This window comes from Trematomus bernacchii, unplaced genomic scaffold, assembly GCF_902827165.1.
Source record: "Trematomus bernacchii unplaced genomic scaffold, fTreBer1.1, whole genome shotgun sequence".
NCBI classification, from domain to species: Eukaryota; Metazoa; Chordata; class Actinopteri; order Perciformes; family Nototheniidae; genus Trematomus; species Trematomus bernacchii.
This window is the reverse complement of record NW_022987710.1, coordinates 1,712,384-1,726,533: the sequence shown is the minus strand read 5'-3', so window position 1 is coordinate 1,726,533 and position 14,150 is coordinate 1,712,384. Positions and strand designations below refer to the sequence as shown.

Here is a 14,150-nt window from a genome sequence, read left to right as displayed (position 1 = left end):
TCTGGTCTTGCTAGAAATGCAAAGTCACTCACCTTAGAGCACTGTCTTATGAGATACAAAGCTTAGAAATCCAATTTTTGGAAAACTTCTAAACTGTTGTGAAACAATGACTCATGTCATCCTTTTTTTTTGGTGTTTCAGATTTGGTTCACCAAAGTCTTTGGTTCACAAAAGTAGTGAAATATATGAATTACACTATAGGCCTATATAAATGTGTTATTCATGTCTAAAATGAAAATGTGTAAATTAGAATTTAAAGTAAAATATTTCCATCCCTCTACTTTCACCACAGAAAAGTTACATCAGGACTGATTCATGACTTCATATTCCATACCAAGGTTCATGTGATGTGTACAAATACAAATTGAGCATTAAAACTTTTTTTTTCAACCAACTATTTATGTTAACATAAGAAACTGTAAAATCTCAATATTTCCAATATCAGAACTTTTTCAACCAACTATTCATTATACATGTAAAGACAGGGGGAGCAGTGTCATGGTCTTTGTCTGCCTTCCAAGACAGTGGGTCTGGCTGCTGTGTAGGTGGGGGTGATGGTGCATGGGCTGCTGGTGGCTGTGTCGGAGGGAGGTAGGTGGGATTGTCCCGGGTTGATGCTGGTGGCTGTGGTGGAGGCCTTTGTACCGAGGTGTATCTTAATATTGTGGCAGGCACAGATGGAGGTGGAGGCTGCTGTAGTGATGCTGGTCCTCTGGTCCTTGGTGGTGATGGCTGTGGTGGAGGTCTTTGAACCACGGTAGATCTTGACCTGGGGGCCGGCACAGATGAATGTTCTGGCTGCTGGATAAACACCGCCTGTGGGCCACTAGGCCCAGGCAGCTGTGAAATCTGAAAAAAAACATACCTTTACATTTAGCAAATCAAAATAACTGTATGACGTATTTGTCTCTAATAAAAAATGGAAATAAATTCACATGCCATATTATGACTTTTATGAAGGATTAAAGCCTTCTTCATTTACAGTATATAATACAGTGATAACACACACAACCCGGTTGACTGTACTCCCTTTAACCTGGCTCTGGTGTACACTGATAGGCACAATATTAGCATAGCATTAGCGCTATTAGCATTTCAATACTATGAACAATTATGAACTCAGACCAGCATTTCACATATTTATACAAGCAGAATACACTTTAAATGTAAGCCAAACTAGTGCACGGGAGTCATACACCTAGTAACATAGTAGTTTGAGTCCTACATTATTCAGGGAGCGATAGCCTGTGCTAAAGAAGCTAGCGGACGCCATTAGCCACTGTAGTGGAGCCAAACTAGCTCACAGAATGACACATTAAACTATACATAAAACAGTTTCAAACACACTTCTTAGATCGAAATATGACATAATCTTTGTACACACTACTAACCTGTTGAACAGGAGAAATGAATGAAGCAGAGGGAACGTTGCTGCCTTTCTAGCCAGAATGCCAAGTCTGCGGCAGACACATAATAACAACACTTACTTTACGGCGCACTGAGACCTTTCCGTGTCCTATACTGCCCTCTGCTGTTTGTAATGATATACACTATTTAACATAAACATGCCTTGGAGAGTATAACTTAATTTATACAAGACAATATACATTGAAAATGTAACCACATATTTATGCGGTTACCTGAATCATATTTCTACCCCTTATATTAGAAAATATATGATTAAATACGTAAAATATGCGCACTTCGACGCTGCACTGCGTGGGTGTAGGCTACTCCAGTTATATCTTTCAAACTAAAATTACTACAATCTGCTTGTAGAGTAATGTTCTAAGTGTGGGTCAGACATCCGAGATGGCCGGGTTCGAGTCTCGGAGTGGAATTTTTTTCTCTCCAGCTTTTTTTATTATCTGTTTTCGATCACTTATAATCTTTGTATTTAATGGGAGGCTGTGGCTCAGTGGCTAGTGTGCTGGACTTCGAATCAGGTGATAGCAAGTTCAAATCCCACTGCAGTCAGCATGTCGTTGTGTCCCTGGGCAAGACACTTCACCCCAAATTGCTCCTGTGGGGATTGTCCACAGTACTGAATGTAAGTCGCTTTGGATAAAAGCGTCCAACAAATGACATGTAATGTAATGCAACTTATTGCAAGGTCTGCTTCACCTTAATTGTCCCCACTGCTTGGCTGCAACAGCTGTCTGTTCTCCAGTTTTTTAAGGTGGTAGCCTGTCTTCTGTGTTCATGTTTCACAGCAAAGAAATGGGAATGTATCAGCCTCAGATGTATTAGTGTTGCTCCAGCTGAAAACTATATCCAACCATATCAAATTAATAGTACCACAAAGTGGTTCTGAGACTTATTCAGAAATGTATACAAAGGGTCATCGGAAACACTGCAGCATTTTCTGCTTCTATTTCATTGCATGCTTCAGAATAGTATTATATATTGATATATAGTGCTTGTGAAGGAAGAGGGGACACATATATAAATATATATATGAAAACAAGAGGGACATAATATCACAAAACAATTAATGATGATGATTATGTCAGCCATATGTATAATAGTGTTAATATCTATGAGATTTAAAGTAATAATAATAATAATAATTCCCTGCAAAAGCACTAATAACAATAAAATAATGGCAAAAATAGCAATTCGATATATAGTACAAATCAATCATTGTCATGTGAAGCAAGGAGTGGTTGGACCCAAATGCAGAGACTGGAGACAGCAGAAAACTTAACAAAAATGGATATTTAACAGGTAGAACAGGAACTCAAGTAACAACAATCAACACGGAAAAAACAGAACTTCATGACATAGACAAACAAGGAACCGACAAGAACAGGACAGAAAACCAGGACTTATATACAAACAGGGTGACAAGGGGATGAAGTACAAGTGGAGCTAGGAACAGGTTAAACTAATCAGGGCAGGGGAGACAATTAAAACTGGAGGGAAAACAGACAGAGCAGGAAGTGAACACAGAGAAGACAGAAGGAGAATACTTTCAATTAAAACAGGAAACAGAAAACAAAAAAAGCATAATACTCTAACATTTTGTAGCTAAGCTACACCAAATTGCCCACCCCAGTTTATGCCATTTTCCATCCGATCTTTAAAAAGTTGGTATTGTGTGCAAACTGGCAGCCTCAGGATCAGTCCACAGGTGTTGGCCGTGGGGAAACCTGCTGGCCCGTCCTCCGGGTGGAGGACATTTTGTTTGGGCTGGGTTGGAAACCCTACAGCAGAGATTTTCCGTAGGCCGGTGGCAAAGGCCAACACATCTCCGACATTCTGTATGCTTTCTCCATCTGTGGAGAAAGTTTGAGATCATTTTTAGGTCTACATAATGTTAAGAGCATTGAGGGTATTTTTTGTGTTTAAGAGATGAGTATGATAATATTGCATATTTGACTAGACAGTATACCAGTGTTTCTGAAATGGGGGTACGCTTATGTCTAGGGAAACTGGAAATCATGAAATGTGATTTTGGAAAAGTGGTATTTTTCATTGATCCCCCAAACGGATTACATTTTCATCCAGCAGCTCCTGAAAGTGCTCTAATCCCTACAAATAATTGGAATACTTCAGGAAAATAACAGAAAGGGTGTCTTTGGGCCAAAAATGTTTGTGATACACTGGACAAGATAACTGAAGTGTGTTTTGGTATTGGTCCAACTCATGGGAAAATAAGATACTGAAAGCTGGTCATGTCTTGCAATATTGTATGTATTTCATTACTTTACCATATGTACAGTACATTTAAAAAAAAGTAGTGGCCTGGATAGTAAATCACCTTGAAATAATAATGAAATATCAGAATGCTAGAACGTCCATGACACAGAGTTCTGCTCCATTTTATTGTTTATCTTTCCTGGTTGCTGAGCAACTATCTTTGTCTCTATCAAAGAAACAGCGCTAGCTGTTTGTATATGCTTATTTGTTTACCAATGTAATAGCACTTTTGGAGATAAGGAGCCTTTAGAATTTCTGAAATGAATGAACGGATGAAAAGAAACACGATGTGTGTCCTTGGAGATGCTTCAGAGGCCATACCGAGGAAAAAGAGGTGGTCAATTTCATCGGAGACTACGGATCCAGATGTTCAAGGTGCCCTGCTCTATAGCGTGGTCTATCCACCAGTTCTGCTGGTCATATTATTGTTATTCTTATTATTAACATCATCAACGAGGGACAGCTTGGTGTGATGCTTTCCTGGTTTTTGACCGGCTTTTTGTCACTGCCGGCTCACCTGTCGGGAACACATGCCGGGGGGCTGAGCCCTGAGGCAGCCATGAAGCTAAACTAACCCGGTAATGTTATATTTACAGTACATATCATCTGTCACTGTTAATATAAATCCTACATATTGCATAGACATCTGTGAATGCACATACCGTGAATGTTGTAGAACATCTGAAGACAAGAGTTGTTTCACCCTTTGACCCCAAGAGGGAGTATACCTTTAACTGAGCTTCTGTCAGGAGTTAATAAAGGTTTGCAAATACATTGTACATTACGCATGCTAATATTAAATCAGTAGGCTAATCATTTTATTCAGATGTGCTGCATTAAATGTAGGTGGTATTGTGTAACATATTATGGAAATATTCTCATACTTATGATTATGTCTTTCTAGTGTATAACTATAGGTGTCCTTTATCTCTTTTTGCCTATTGAGTCTTTGCATAAGGAATGCAATTTGTGTTAATTTGGCAATTTCTTACCCTCCACCTGCAGCAGCCAGTCCTGCCAAAAGCCAATGGTCCTGGCATCCATCCGCCTGCGGTTGGAACCAGGCCCCGAAACCCTCCCAGTCTTAAACAGTTCTATCATTTCGGACGCCAGGAGTGGCTTCTGGTCCTGAAGAAACACACTCTTCAGGACTGTTGGGTGGGCCTTCAAAGCGTCCAATGCTCCAACAATTTTAAGACCTTCGCAAAACCTGTAAATGTAAGAAGTACCAGAAGAGAGAGAACATAACTAAATGTGTGAAAAATGTCCTGTTACAACCTGTTTCCATTTTACAGCATGTGTACATTACATATATTTTTTTGCAGATAAGGAATCTTTTAAAAATCCTTAACCTCATAGTAGTAAATATTCATTTGATTTCCATCTAGCTCATGGTTGTCAGTCAACCAGTAGTAATTGAAATGATAAGCTGCTATACTTACTGTTGGAGGGCTTCCACCTTGCGTCCATCAACATAGTGGTGAAGAGCGGCCGCCAGGAGCTCATCCCTCTGGGTCATGTTTCCCACAAATTGCAAGGAGCCCAAGAGTGAGAGCTCTTCTGTGGCCTCCTCCACTGCCTCTCTGGCCCCTTCAAGGGTTGTTGCATCGGCAATCTAATGTTAGAAATTTGAACATTTGAATACAAAATTAATGTATAACATTATGCTACAATAATGATCATTCTGAATTGTCCACCCCTATAAGTTAAGCTAAATATATTCTAACAATGGATAACGATTAACTTAAGGGTTTCACTTTATAATAAGGGTTTATAATATTCCTTAATAACATAAATCTCCCATTGGAATACACAATACACTTCAGAGTAAGTATGCTATGACAAATTCAAGAGTACTGAGTCTAAGGACACACCAGACCGAAGCTTTGCACAAAACAGACTGCTAAATTTGAAAATTTGAATGAAAATAAAGAATGTACTTGCGTTTTTGAGCTTGGCCTTCAGGGTGGGGTCGAATATGTCCTCTATACAGGCAGGGAGAGGTAGTAGACCACATATCTGCCTGTATAGGCGCTCGGAGATAAAAATGTGGAGACACCGACCCCTGAACCAAACAGATGACCAGCATTTTGACGATCACCTTGTATAGGCCTTTCTGTAATGCTGAAGATGAAAAAAGTATTACAAGATTATACAGTGACCATACAATGTTTTCATCCATACAATGTGTCCTGATCTTATATTTAAAAAACCTATGAAAACTAACATCACTAAAATAAGAGACACAATTACAGTATGCAGTGTTAATAATACAAAAATGCAGGATAATACTATGGGTTAACTTACTATTTCTTGGCACAGTATACATTTACAAAGGTAAAAGTTTAATTAATAATACATTTCCCATAATATATGTTTGCTGGTCATATATTATGCATGTTAAAATCTACAAATTACAATGCTTTTTATTTACTTCTTAACTTACCAACACTGTCCAGGGCCAATGTCCTACTCTCCTCAGGACCTTCGAAGATGCCGTTATGCTGAAGTTGTCTCATGAGGAGAGTACAAAATTCCCTTGTGGGACCCCCCTCATCAACGGCACCCTCTCCAACTCCCTCTGTGTCAACAAAAATTACATCTATTTTGTTTTCCGGGTCAAAACGGGTCCTGGAAAAGGCTCTAAAGGCACAATCAAATTCTTCCCCCCAGAAAGCAACTCCACTTTGACGCTGTTTTGTAGATGCTGCAAAACCGTTTCAACGTCTACATGTCTGGAAAAGAAACAGATAAAAAGACAATGGGAATAATAACATTAGCAATATTCAATGGGAATGTGCTTTACACAGTGATGCATGCAGGTGGACACAAATCCAGGGAACTGAAAAAGATTATATAATACATTTCTTACTTGCAGACAACAAATGAAGTTGCAAATGTACTGGTGAGAGCTGCAGGTAACATACATTATTGTATGTGTAATCTGTACTGTGGCAATCCATGATGGAGCTTCATTTATTTAGTAGGCCTATTACAAAAGGTATATCATCTAAGGTCAAATAACCACCAGATCTCTCAAGCTACAAAAATTTATCAAATTACGGGATTCTGTGACTCTTGTCAGCTTTTTCCACAACCTTGAAATCACCAGAGCAAAGATTCATTACTCACACACTGGCTGGTGGGGAGGGTCTGCGTTGTGCGGAGGGGCTGCCTGGTGGGGATGGGCTGTCAAGCGTCACTGGTGGGGATGGGCTGTGAGGTGGGCTGTGAGGTGGGGATGGGCTGTGAGGTGGGCTGTGAGGTGGGGATGGGCTGTGAGGTGGGCTGTGAGGTGACAGCGATTCCTGAAAAGATAAGATAGTCAGTATTCTTAACTCAACAAAAATCTGCAGTACTGCTTTAATCTAACTCGAGTCCTGAATTTCGTGTCTTGATTTGAAACACTAACTTGGAACCTTATTTTCATGTAAATGTATGAAAAAGATAACGAGCACAGATGGGCATGTGGCTGGCTGAGGATGAGGATGGGAGGTAGAAGCTGAGGGGGAAGGCCTGACCTAAGATGAATAATGTATGGCAGCATCCTGTGGACTCTTATTGGAGACTATAGACTTATAATTATTGTTTAATTAATCTCAGTGCATACAGCACAGAGATGCTAAAGCAACAGTTGCCACATCGTTTGACCTCCCTCCTGTCTAAAAATCTAAAACCTATTTCATATGGGTCAGAGCTATCTCTTCAAGTACATTATAAAAAACCTAACTGTTTTTGAAACACGTGTCAATGAGCTGGTTATGAATGTATGTCAACATTTGGTAATTGTCCTTACTACTTTTTATTTCATAGCTCAACTTGGGGAACAACCCGAGATGGGCCGGGTAACAGTTGAGGGTGGGAGACAGGTGCACCCTGTAAAAGAAGGTGCTTACTTTAGATATACAGAATTATACAGTGATCAATGTTTAATTTATTGTATTTGTCCTGTTGTTTTTAAATGTAAACGTTCATCTACCTTTGGCCGAATGTAGAGATTTGACCGACCCAAGGCATTGCCTGATCGGATCTCCCTTGGACACAGGGAGGTGAGGGCAACAAATCTTCGCTGTTGTCCAACCAGCCAGCAGAGTTCAAATTCTGGTGGGACGTTGGGCACTTTCTCCCTAAGGGCCTGTAGGAACTGTGCCGGGTCCAGGTTAAATGGCACAACGACTGTGCAGGTGACTGCGATATCTGACAAAACATAAAAACATAATGATATTATATAACCTGTATATTAACTCAGTGGCCACTTTATTAGGAAATATATAATTGTACACCTGCACTCTAATGCAAATATCTAATCATGTAGCAATAACTCAATAATTATGCAGATACTGGTCTTGAGCTTCAGTTAAGTTCAAACATAAAAATTACAAAGTATTTTGATATTAAATTATGTCTATGAGGCTTATAGTTTTGAGGATTATGTAAGAAGGCATTTTTAGGTGAACATTAGTAGTTCATTATAAACCCACTTACCCATAGGAGAACTGTAGGTGTCTTTGTCCTGCTTCAGGACAGACACTTTCAGTGTGACAGGTCGTCTCGCCACTGTTCTTCCTGTTCTCCTTCTGTCAGGTCCTCCCCCCTCCTCCCGTCGAAACATCTCAAACCTATGAAAGTGTTTACTTTATGCACAATGTGCACGTTAATTATAAAATATACTAGGTTTATTACGATGTTTTATACAGTATAGCTATTATTCACCAGGTATTATGTTTATTGTGTACTTGGTGCTTTGCAGTTACTTTAGTGCATTTAAAAGGGTTAATTAGAGTAACCATTGTAGAGTTCAGAGGTGGAAAAATTATCTGCACATTGTGTGTCAATGACGATTACTGGAAGTACCAGGTGGTGGATATGGTTTTTATTCAAAAATCAAATGCAAGAATACATTCATTGGACATTTATTTACAAGGATTTCATTAGCACATATTCATTCATATCTCATTAAGAAAATCATTTTTAACATTTAAAAACATTAATATTTTTCGAATTCATCAAATGTTGACAGAACAGATAATTCATAAAATCACACCTAAAAAAACCTTGGTTAAAACAAACTTAATCTTCAGCAAACTATTGTTGCATAAACATAATCGTCAAATGTTTAATATCACTGAGTCACTACAAGCAGATATGTTATTAAATATGAAATCATTTTTTCTCTCGAGAATAAACAGATCAGTTTATAAAAGCCCACCTAAAAAATCTTATACCTCGGATTCAGATAAAGCTTGTCAGTGCTAAAATCCGAAAGTAGATCAAGAGGTGTAACATCAGCAACATCGCCTAATGTTATCATTTCAAAGTCTTCAGTTTCTTGCATAACGTATGCAAAAAAATTATCATCAAAGTATTGAACTTGCAGTATTCTAATGAGAGAGTGAAATGTCTCACAGTGGGGTATAAGTTGAAAAATGTCCCCAAATAAGTGCTCCCCTTGATGCTGTGTTTTAAGGGGCAGCACAGATCCAGTCCTGTATGTCCGGCCCTTTATGGTCAGCGAATGTGTGACATAAATGATGCTATTCATCGTGACATTTTCATCTAGGGCTGATTTCAGTCCCTCCAGTATAATATCAGCTTTTTTCAGAGAACCAATATTCACAGGGCAGGCATTGTCGACGTTGCACTTATTACTGAACGGGTCACCAAGCTGGAAATGATACATCTGTTGAACCTGAGTTTTTGCAATATTTTCCTGAGGACAGGGTTGTGTCTTGCGTCTCTGACGTGTACAATATCATCACAGGATACACCCAGTGTCAAGTCCTTCAGGGTTTTGACATGTACACAGTGATTTAGCCCGAACTTGAGAGGCTGGAGGGCAACAGAGGACGCTTGGACAACTCGGATTTTGTTCTTTTTTGTCTTTATTTTTAAAAGACAACTCCAAGAATTTTCATCAGGTTGAAAACCTTCAAAACACAAAGGACAAACAAATGTTAACTCACATGCAAACACAAACATTTTGCATGCCTCATTGTATTTTTCTCCATAATAATAACAACTCAGTCACATTCCTGCTTTTTTAGGGTATTTTAATTAAAAGGATAAATTGTGAGTTATTTTACAACCACATCTTAACTTAAATGAATTAATGAGAGAGTGTTTTTCTCTACTTGGAAACAAGCACCAGAGAAAACCTCAACTGAACACCACCTGCGCTGTCTAAAATACACATCAAACAAAACGGAGCGCAGGCAGACCACGCTGCGTAAAAAGCCGTTGATTGCGCAACAGCACTCTCACAAACAAGGCAACAGATGGAGTACATAAACACAATAAACATACCAACGGCGTCTCTGGAGCCTCACACACTGTCGCCAACTTCTCCCTCCGTGGCTTTGGGAACAAGAGACCGGCCATCATAAACTCCGGCCCCTTTTGTACCGTGAAACCGGAAGCGGCATTAATTCCTTCTAATGACAGCTCGCTTCTCATTGATAAAAAGTAGCCTACGCTATTCAAAATAAAAACGAATACCCCCTCTTGGTATTGAACACCTATAATACAATAATCTAAATGAAAATACATACACATTTTTAATTGTCCATCCGTTTTCAACAGATATTATTTTTTCCCTTTTTATACTGACTTTCGTCTCGACACCTCCCACTTGAGCTCCTGGTTTCTAACCCAAGGAGCTCACACCAGTTCTTCACCTTCAAATCACGCCTGTTCTTCCACAGGAAGTAAGATGACAAGGCGCCTGACATCCCTATGAAGAATTGTGGCAGGGATCTTGCTTGGCTGTCCCTTGTACCCTCCAAAGACTTCATTCTTCATAACTGGGACTGGGTAGCTGGGAAAGGTTCTCACATTTACATCCCTTACGATGCCTTTTCCATCAGTATTTACACTGACTATTCTTGCCAGTTTGTAATGTCCTCTCAGGGCATTTTGGTCAGCCAGCCACACCACATCCCCCACCGCGACATTTCGATTCCTGGTGTGCCACTTGCTTCTCACAAAGAGATTTGGACCGGCCAACTGGCTCCATTTCCTCCAGAACCTGCTGACTTCTGTTTGGATAGTTCTTAGCCTCTTGTATGGGTAGCCTTCAAACTCGAAATCCCTTGTGTCCCCCGAATGACTTGCTCTTCCTAGCAAGAGGGAATTTGGGCTGATGTACTCCACAAGGCCCTCTCGGCTCTGAGTCCTGGCATCTATGGGTCTCTCATTTGCAAGGTTAGCGGCCATGAAGAGAAAGCCAGTTGAAAACCACGCGGAGCAGCCTGGGCCAGAGGATAAAAGGCTTCAGACGCCCAGAGATAGCTGTTGACGCAGAGAAGGGAAGCTGTGGATTTCCATTAGCTCAAAATGGCGGAAGAAATCCTGGGGAAGACGGTTAAAGAGCTCAAGAAAGCAAGAACAAGTGCAAAAAGCAACTTCACCAGGCAAGCCAACTACCTCAACAGAGAAGCAAGCAGCATGGTCGAGGCAGAGCTAAGGGAGGAATTCACCAAGCTGAAAGAGGGATTAAGAAAGGTTCTTGAAGCAAATGATGACTGCATGGCTGGTTTGCAGGCAGACGCTCAAAAGGCCGGAGCAAAAGAAGAAGAAGAAGCCCTTGCAAAGCGGGAAGAGGCCGACGTTGAAAGGACTGCAGATGAGGCTGAAGCCAGACTAGAAGAGGTGAGAGGCCTTATTCAAGATAACCTGTGGTCCAGATATGGCCGATATGAGCTCATCACTGCAATCGAGGAAGCAGAAGAAACCAGTGAACAAGCTGGGAATGTGCCTGTGGAAGGAATCAACCTGGAAGGCTACAGGGTGCTCCTGACCCTTCTAGAGAGGCGGATGAAGGAGGCCACCAGAGTGATGGCAGCTTGGGAGCGCTGGATACCCATGATGGCGAAGATGGATCTAGATGGCAGAGTCAAGGGCCTCAAAGCAATGAGAAATAAACTTGAGATGAGGCAAGTTGAATTTGTCACCTCACGCGAGATTGCAGCGGAGGAACTGGCTGCAGAAGCGCCAGGTAGAAGGGGAGGACTGCCATCACCAGCAATACCAGTCGTGAGGATTAAGCCCACAAGTCTTCCCATCTTCTATGGCTGCAGAAGAGAATACCACAGATGGAGGAAAGACTGGGAAAGCCTGCAAAGACAGGGGGAGCCGTCTGGATCTTCTGAAGCTAAGAAAATTCATCTTCTAGACAGTGTGGACGACAAGATTTCAAAAGAACTAAGACTCTCAACCTACAACACTGCTGAAGACATGTTCAGGATAATGGACAACAGATATGGAAATAAGTCAACTATTGCCATAGAAATCTTGGAAGAACTAGAGAGAATCCCGTATGTGAAAGGAAACCAGCCAAGAAAGGTGATACAGCATGTGGAAAAAGCCCTTGCAGACCTCACAGAGCTGGGAAACTCAGGCGCCATGAAGAACCCACTCATGATCAAATCCATAGAGAGCAAGTTACCTGACTTTGTGAAGAGGGATTGGCTAGTCTTCATGGTTGATCCAAACAATAACGTCACACCAGACAATCACTTCGACATGCTCCTTAAATTCCTAAAAAAGCAGGAAGAGATTCTGGAGAGGCTGGAACAGCTAAGGATCGGTGATAAAACTGACAGACAAGACCATCCAGACAGGAGGTATGAGAAGAAATATGCTTCCACAAGATCTGCAAAGAAGGGCGAGCATGGAGAAGTGTGTATTGTGTGTGGAGATGAGAGGCACTATGACAAAATATTCTTCTGCAGGAAGTTCAAAGGGCTAACTCTGTCTGAGAAGAAAACTGTTCTAAAAAAGCTAGGAGCATGCAGAATGTGTCTTGGATGTCATGAGGAAGGGGGATATTACCTGTGCAGAAACAAAGACTGTAAAAAAGGAGACACCTCAGATCACCATTTCTTTCTGTGTCCACAAGGGGGAAGCAACATGCCCTTTGAGGAGAGGAGTGGAAGAGACTGGAGAAGTAAGAGCAAACTCACAGAGGAGCAGGAGAAATTCTTGGCTGAGCTTTCCCCAGAGCGTGCAGGAAGGTGCAGGAAAGCCTTTACCAACCAAACAGCAGTAACAGGCAGAGCTGGAGGACAGTCAAGGCTTTTGGACAGGGAAATTCCTGTCATCATGATGCTGATGGAGGTCACTGCAAATGCATGGCAGAAGATTGGGACTCTGGTGGACCTTGCCTCAGACACAAATTACATCACCCATAAGGCTGCTGACAGGCTGAGGTTGCAAGGTGAAAAAATAACTGTGGTTGTGTATGGGGTAGGAGGAATGACCATCAAGGTGAACACAAAAAGATACCTCCTTAGGGTGAGAGTCAAGACTCCTAAAGGGACAGAGAAGGCACATGAACTTGTCTGCTATGGCCTAGAGGAGATCGCCAAAGTGCATAAAGTCATCAGTCCTGTAAAACTGCACAAGTTCTTCCCAGAGGTCAAGCCCGAAGAATTAAAGAGGCCAGAAGAAGTAGAGCTCCTCATAAGCCACAGAGAAGGAAGACTTGCTCCACAAAGAGTGAAGGTGGTTGGAGACCTTGTTTTGTGGGAAAGTCCACTGGGAAAAACAGTAGGCGGAGCACACCCAGAACTGTTTAAAGAGATTGAATTGGCAGCACACAGGTCCAACACACACTTTGCTCGCTCCATGAGAGCAGCTGCAGTCAGGTATGAGGAGATAAAGCTTCCAACTAACAAACCAGCACAGTTGCAGAAGGAAGATATGGCTGAAGTAAAGGTCACAGCTGCTACTAACCGTGAGTTCCTGGACTGGTGGAGGTGGGACAGCATTGGAGCAGCCTGTGAGCCTAACGGTGCGTCTACACAGCAGCGTTAAAAAAAATCTTGAAACGCTTCTGCCCATTCACTTTGAATGGGGTGACGTCACTTTCCCTCACTTTTTGCCGAAATGCATTGTGGGCAGGCGAGCGGAGATTTTCAGGATTTTCAGGATTCAAAGTTGAACAATGTTCAACTTTTGAGGCTGAGGTGGAAGCGTCAGCCAATCAAATCCCGTGTACGCAAATCTGACAGTTCAAGCTCTAGCCAATCAAACGGCGTGTATGCTGGGAGAGACATACCGCAGGTCATTTCCTCATATTCCAAAAAATGGAGGAGAAATTAGCGGTAGCGAATCAATCACCCGGTGCTTTATGACCAGACCTACCGGGATATAAACCGGAGGAGCCAGGCATGGAGGGAGGTGGTATGTTTTCGCCTGTTTTGGGGAGTTTATATCCAGTTTACTTCGGGCTTTTTTGCTTCGTATGTCGCGGGCGGGAGATTCATGTGATTGGTTGTTCACAAAAAATCCCCAAGCTTCAGATACGCCCACCTCCAAGATTTTTTTAACGCTGCTGTGTAGACGTACCGTAAGTGTGGAGGATGTCGTTGTGGAAATTGTCAACCAGGAGGCAAAGAGATGACCCTGGCGGAGGAGAGAGAGCTGGATATCATAAAGGCAGGCCTAAC

The 14,150-nt window shown here is 41.6% G+C and overlaps 1 protein-coding gene across 1 annotated transcript; it reads right to left on the bottom strand.

Moving 5' to 3' along the window:
* Positions 1 to 2,909: 2,909 nt before the first annotated feature.
* Positions 2,910 to 6,221, bottom strand: LOC117491109 (G2/M phase-specific E3 ubiquitin-protein ligase-like). Its single transcript, XM_034140958.1, has 6 exons — positions 6,149 to 6,221; positions 5,774 to 5,826; positions 5,145 to 5,317; positions 4,695 to 4,912; positions 3,109 to 3,278; positions 2,910 to 2,915 (listed from the first exon to the last, which is right to left on the bottom strand). Exons 1-6 carry the CDS (start codon positions 6,219 to 6,221, stop codon positions 2,910 to 2,912), a joined length of 693 nt encoding a protein of 230 aa, XP_033996849.1.
* Positions 6,222 to 14,150: the final 7,929 nt, after the last annotated feature.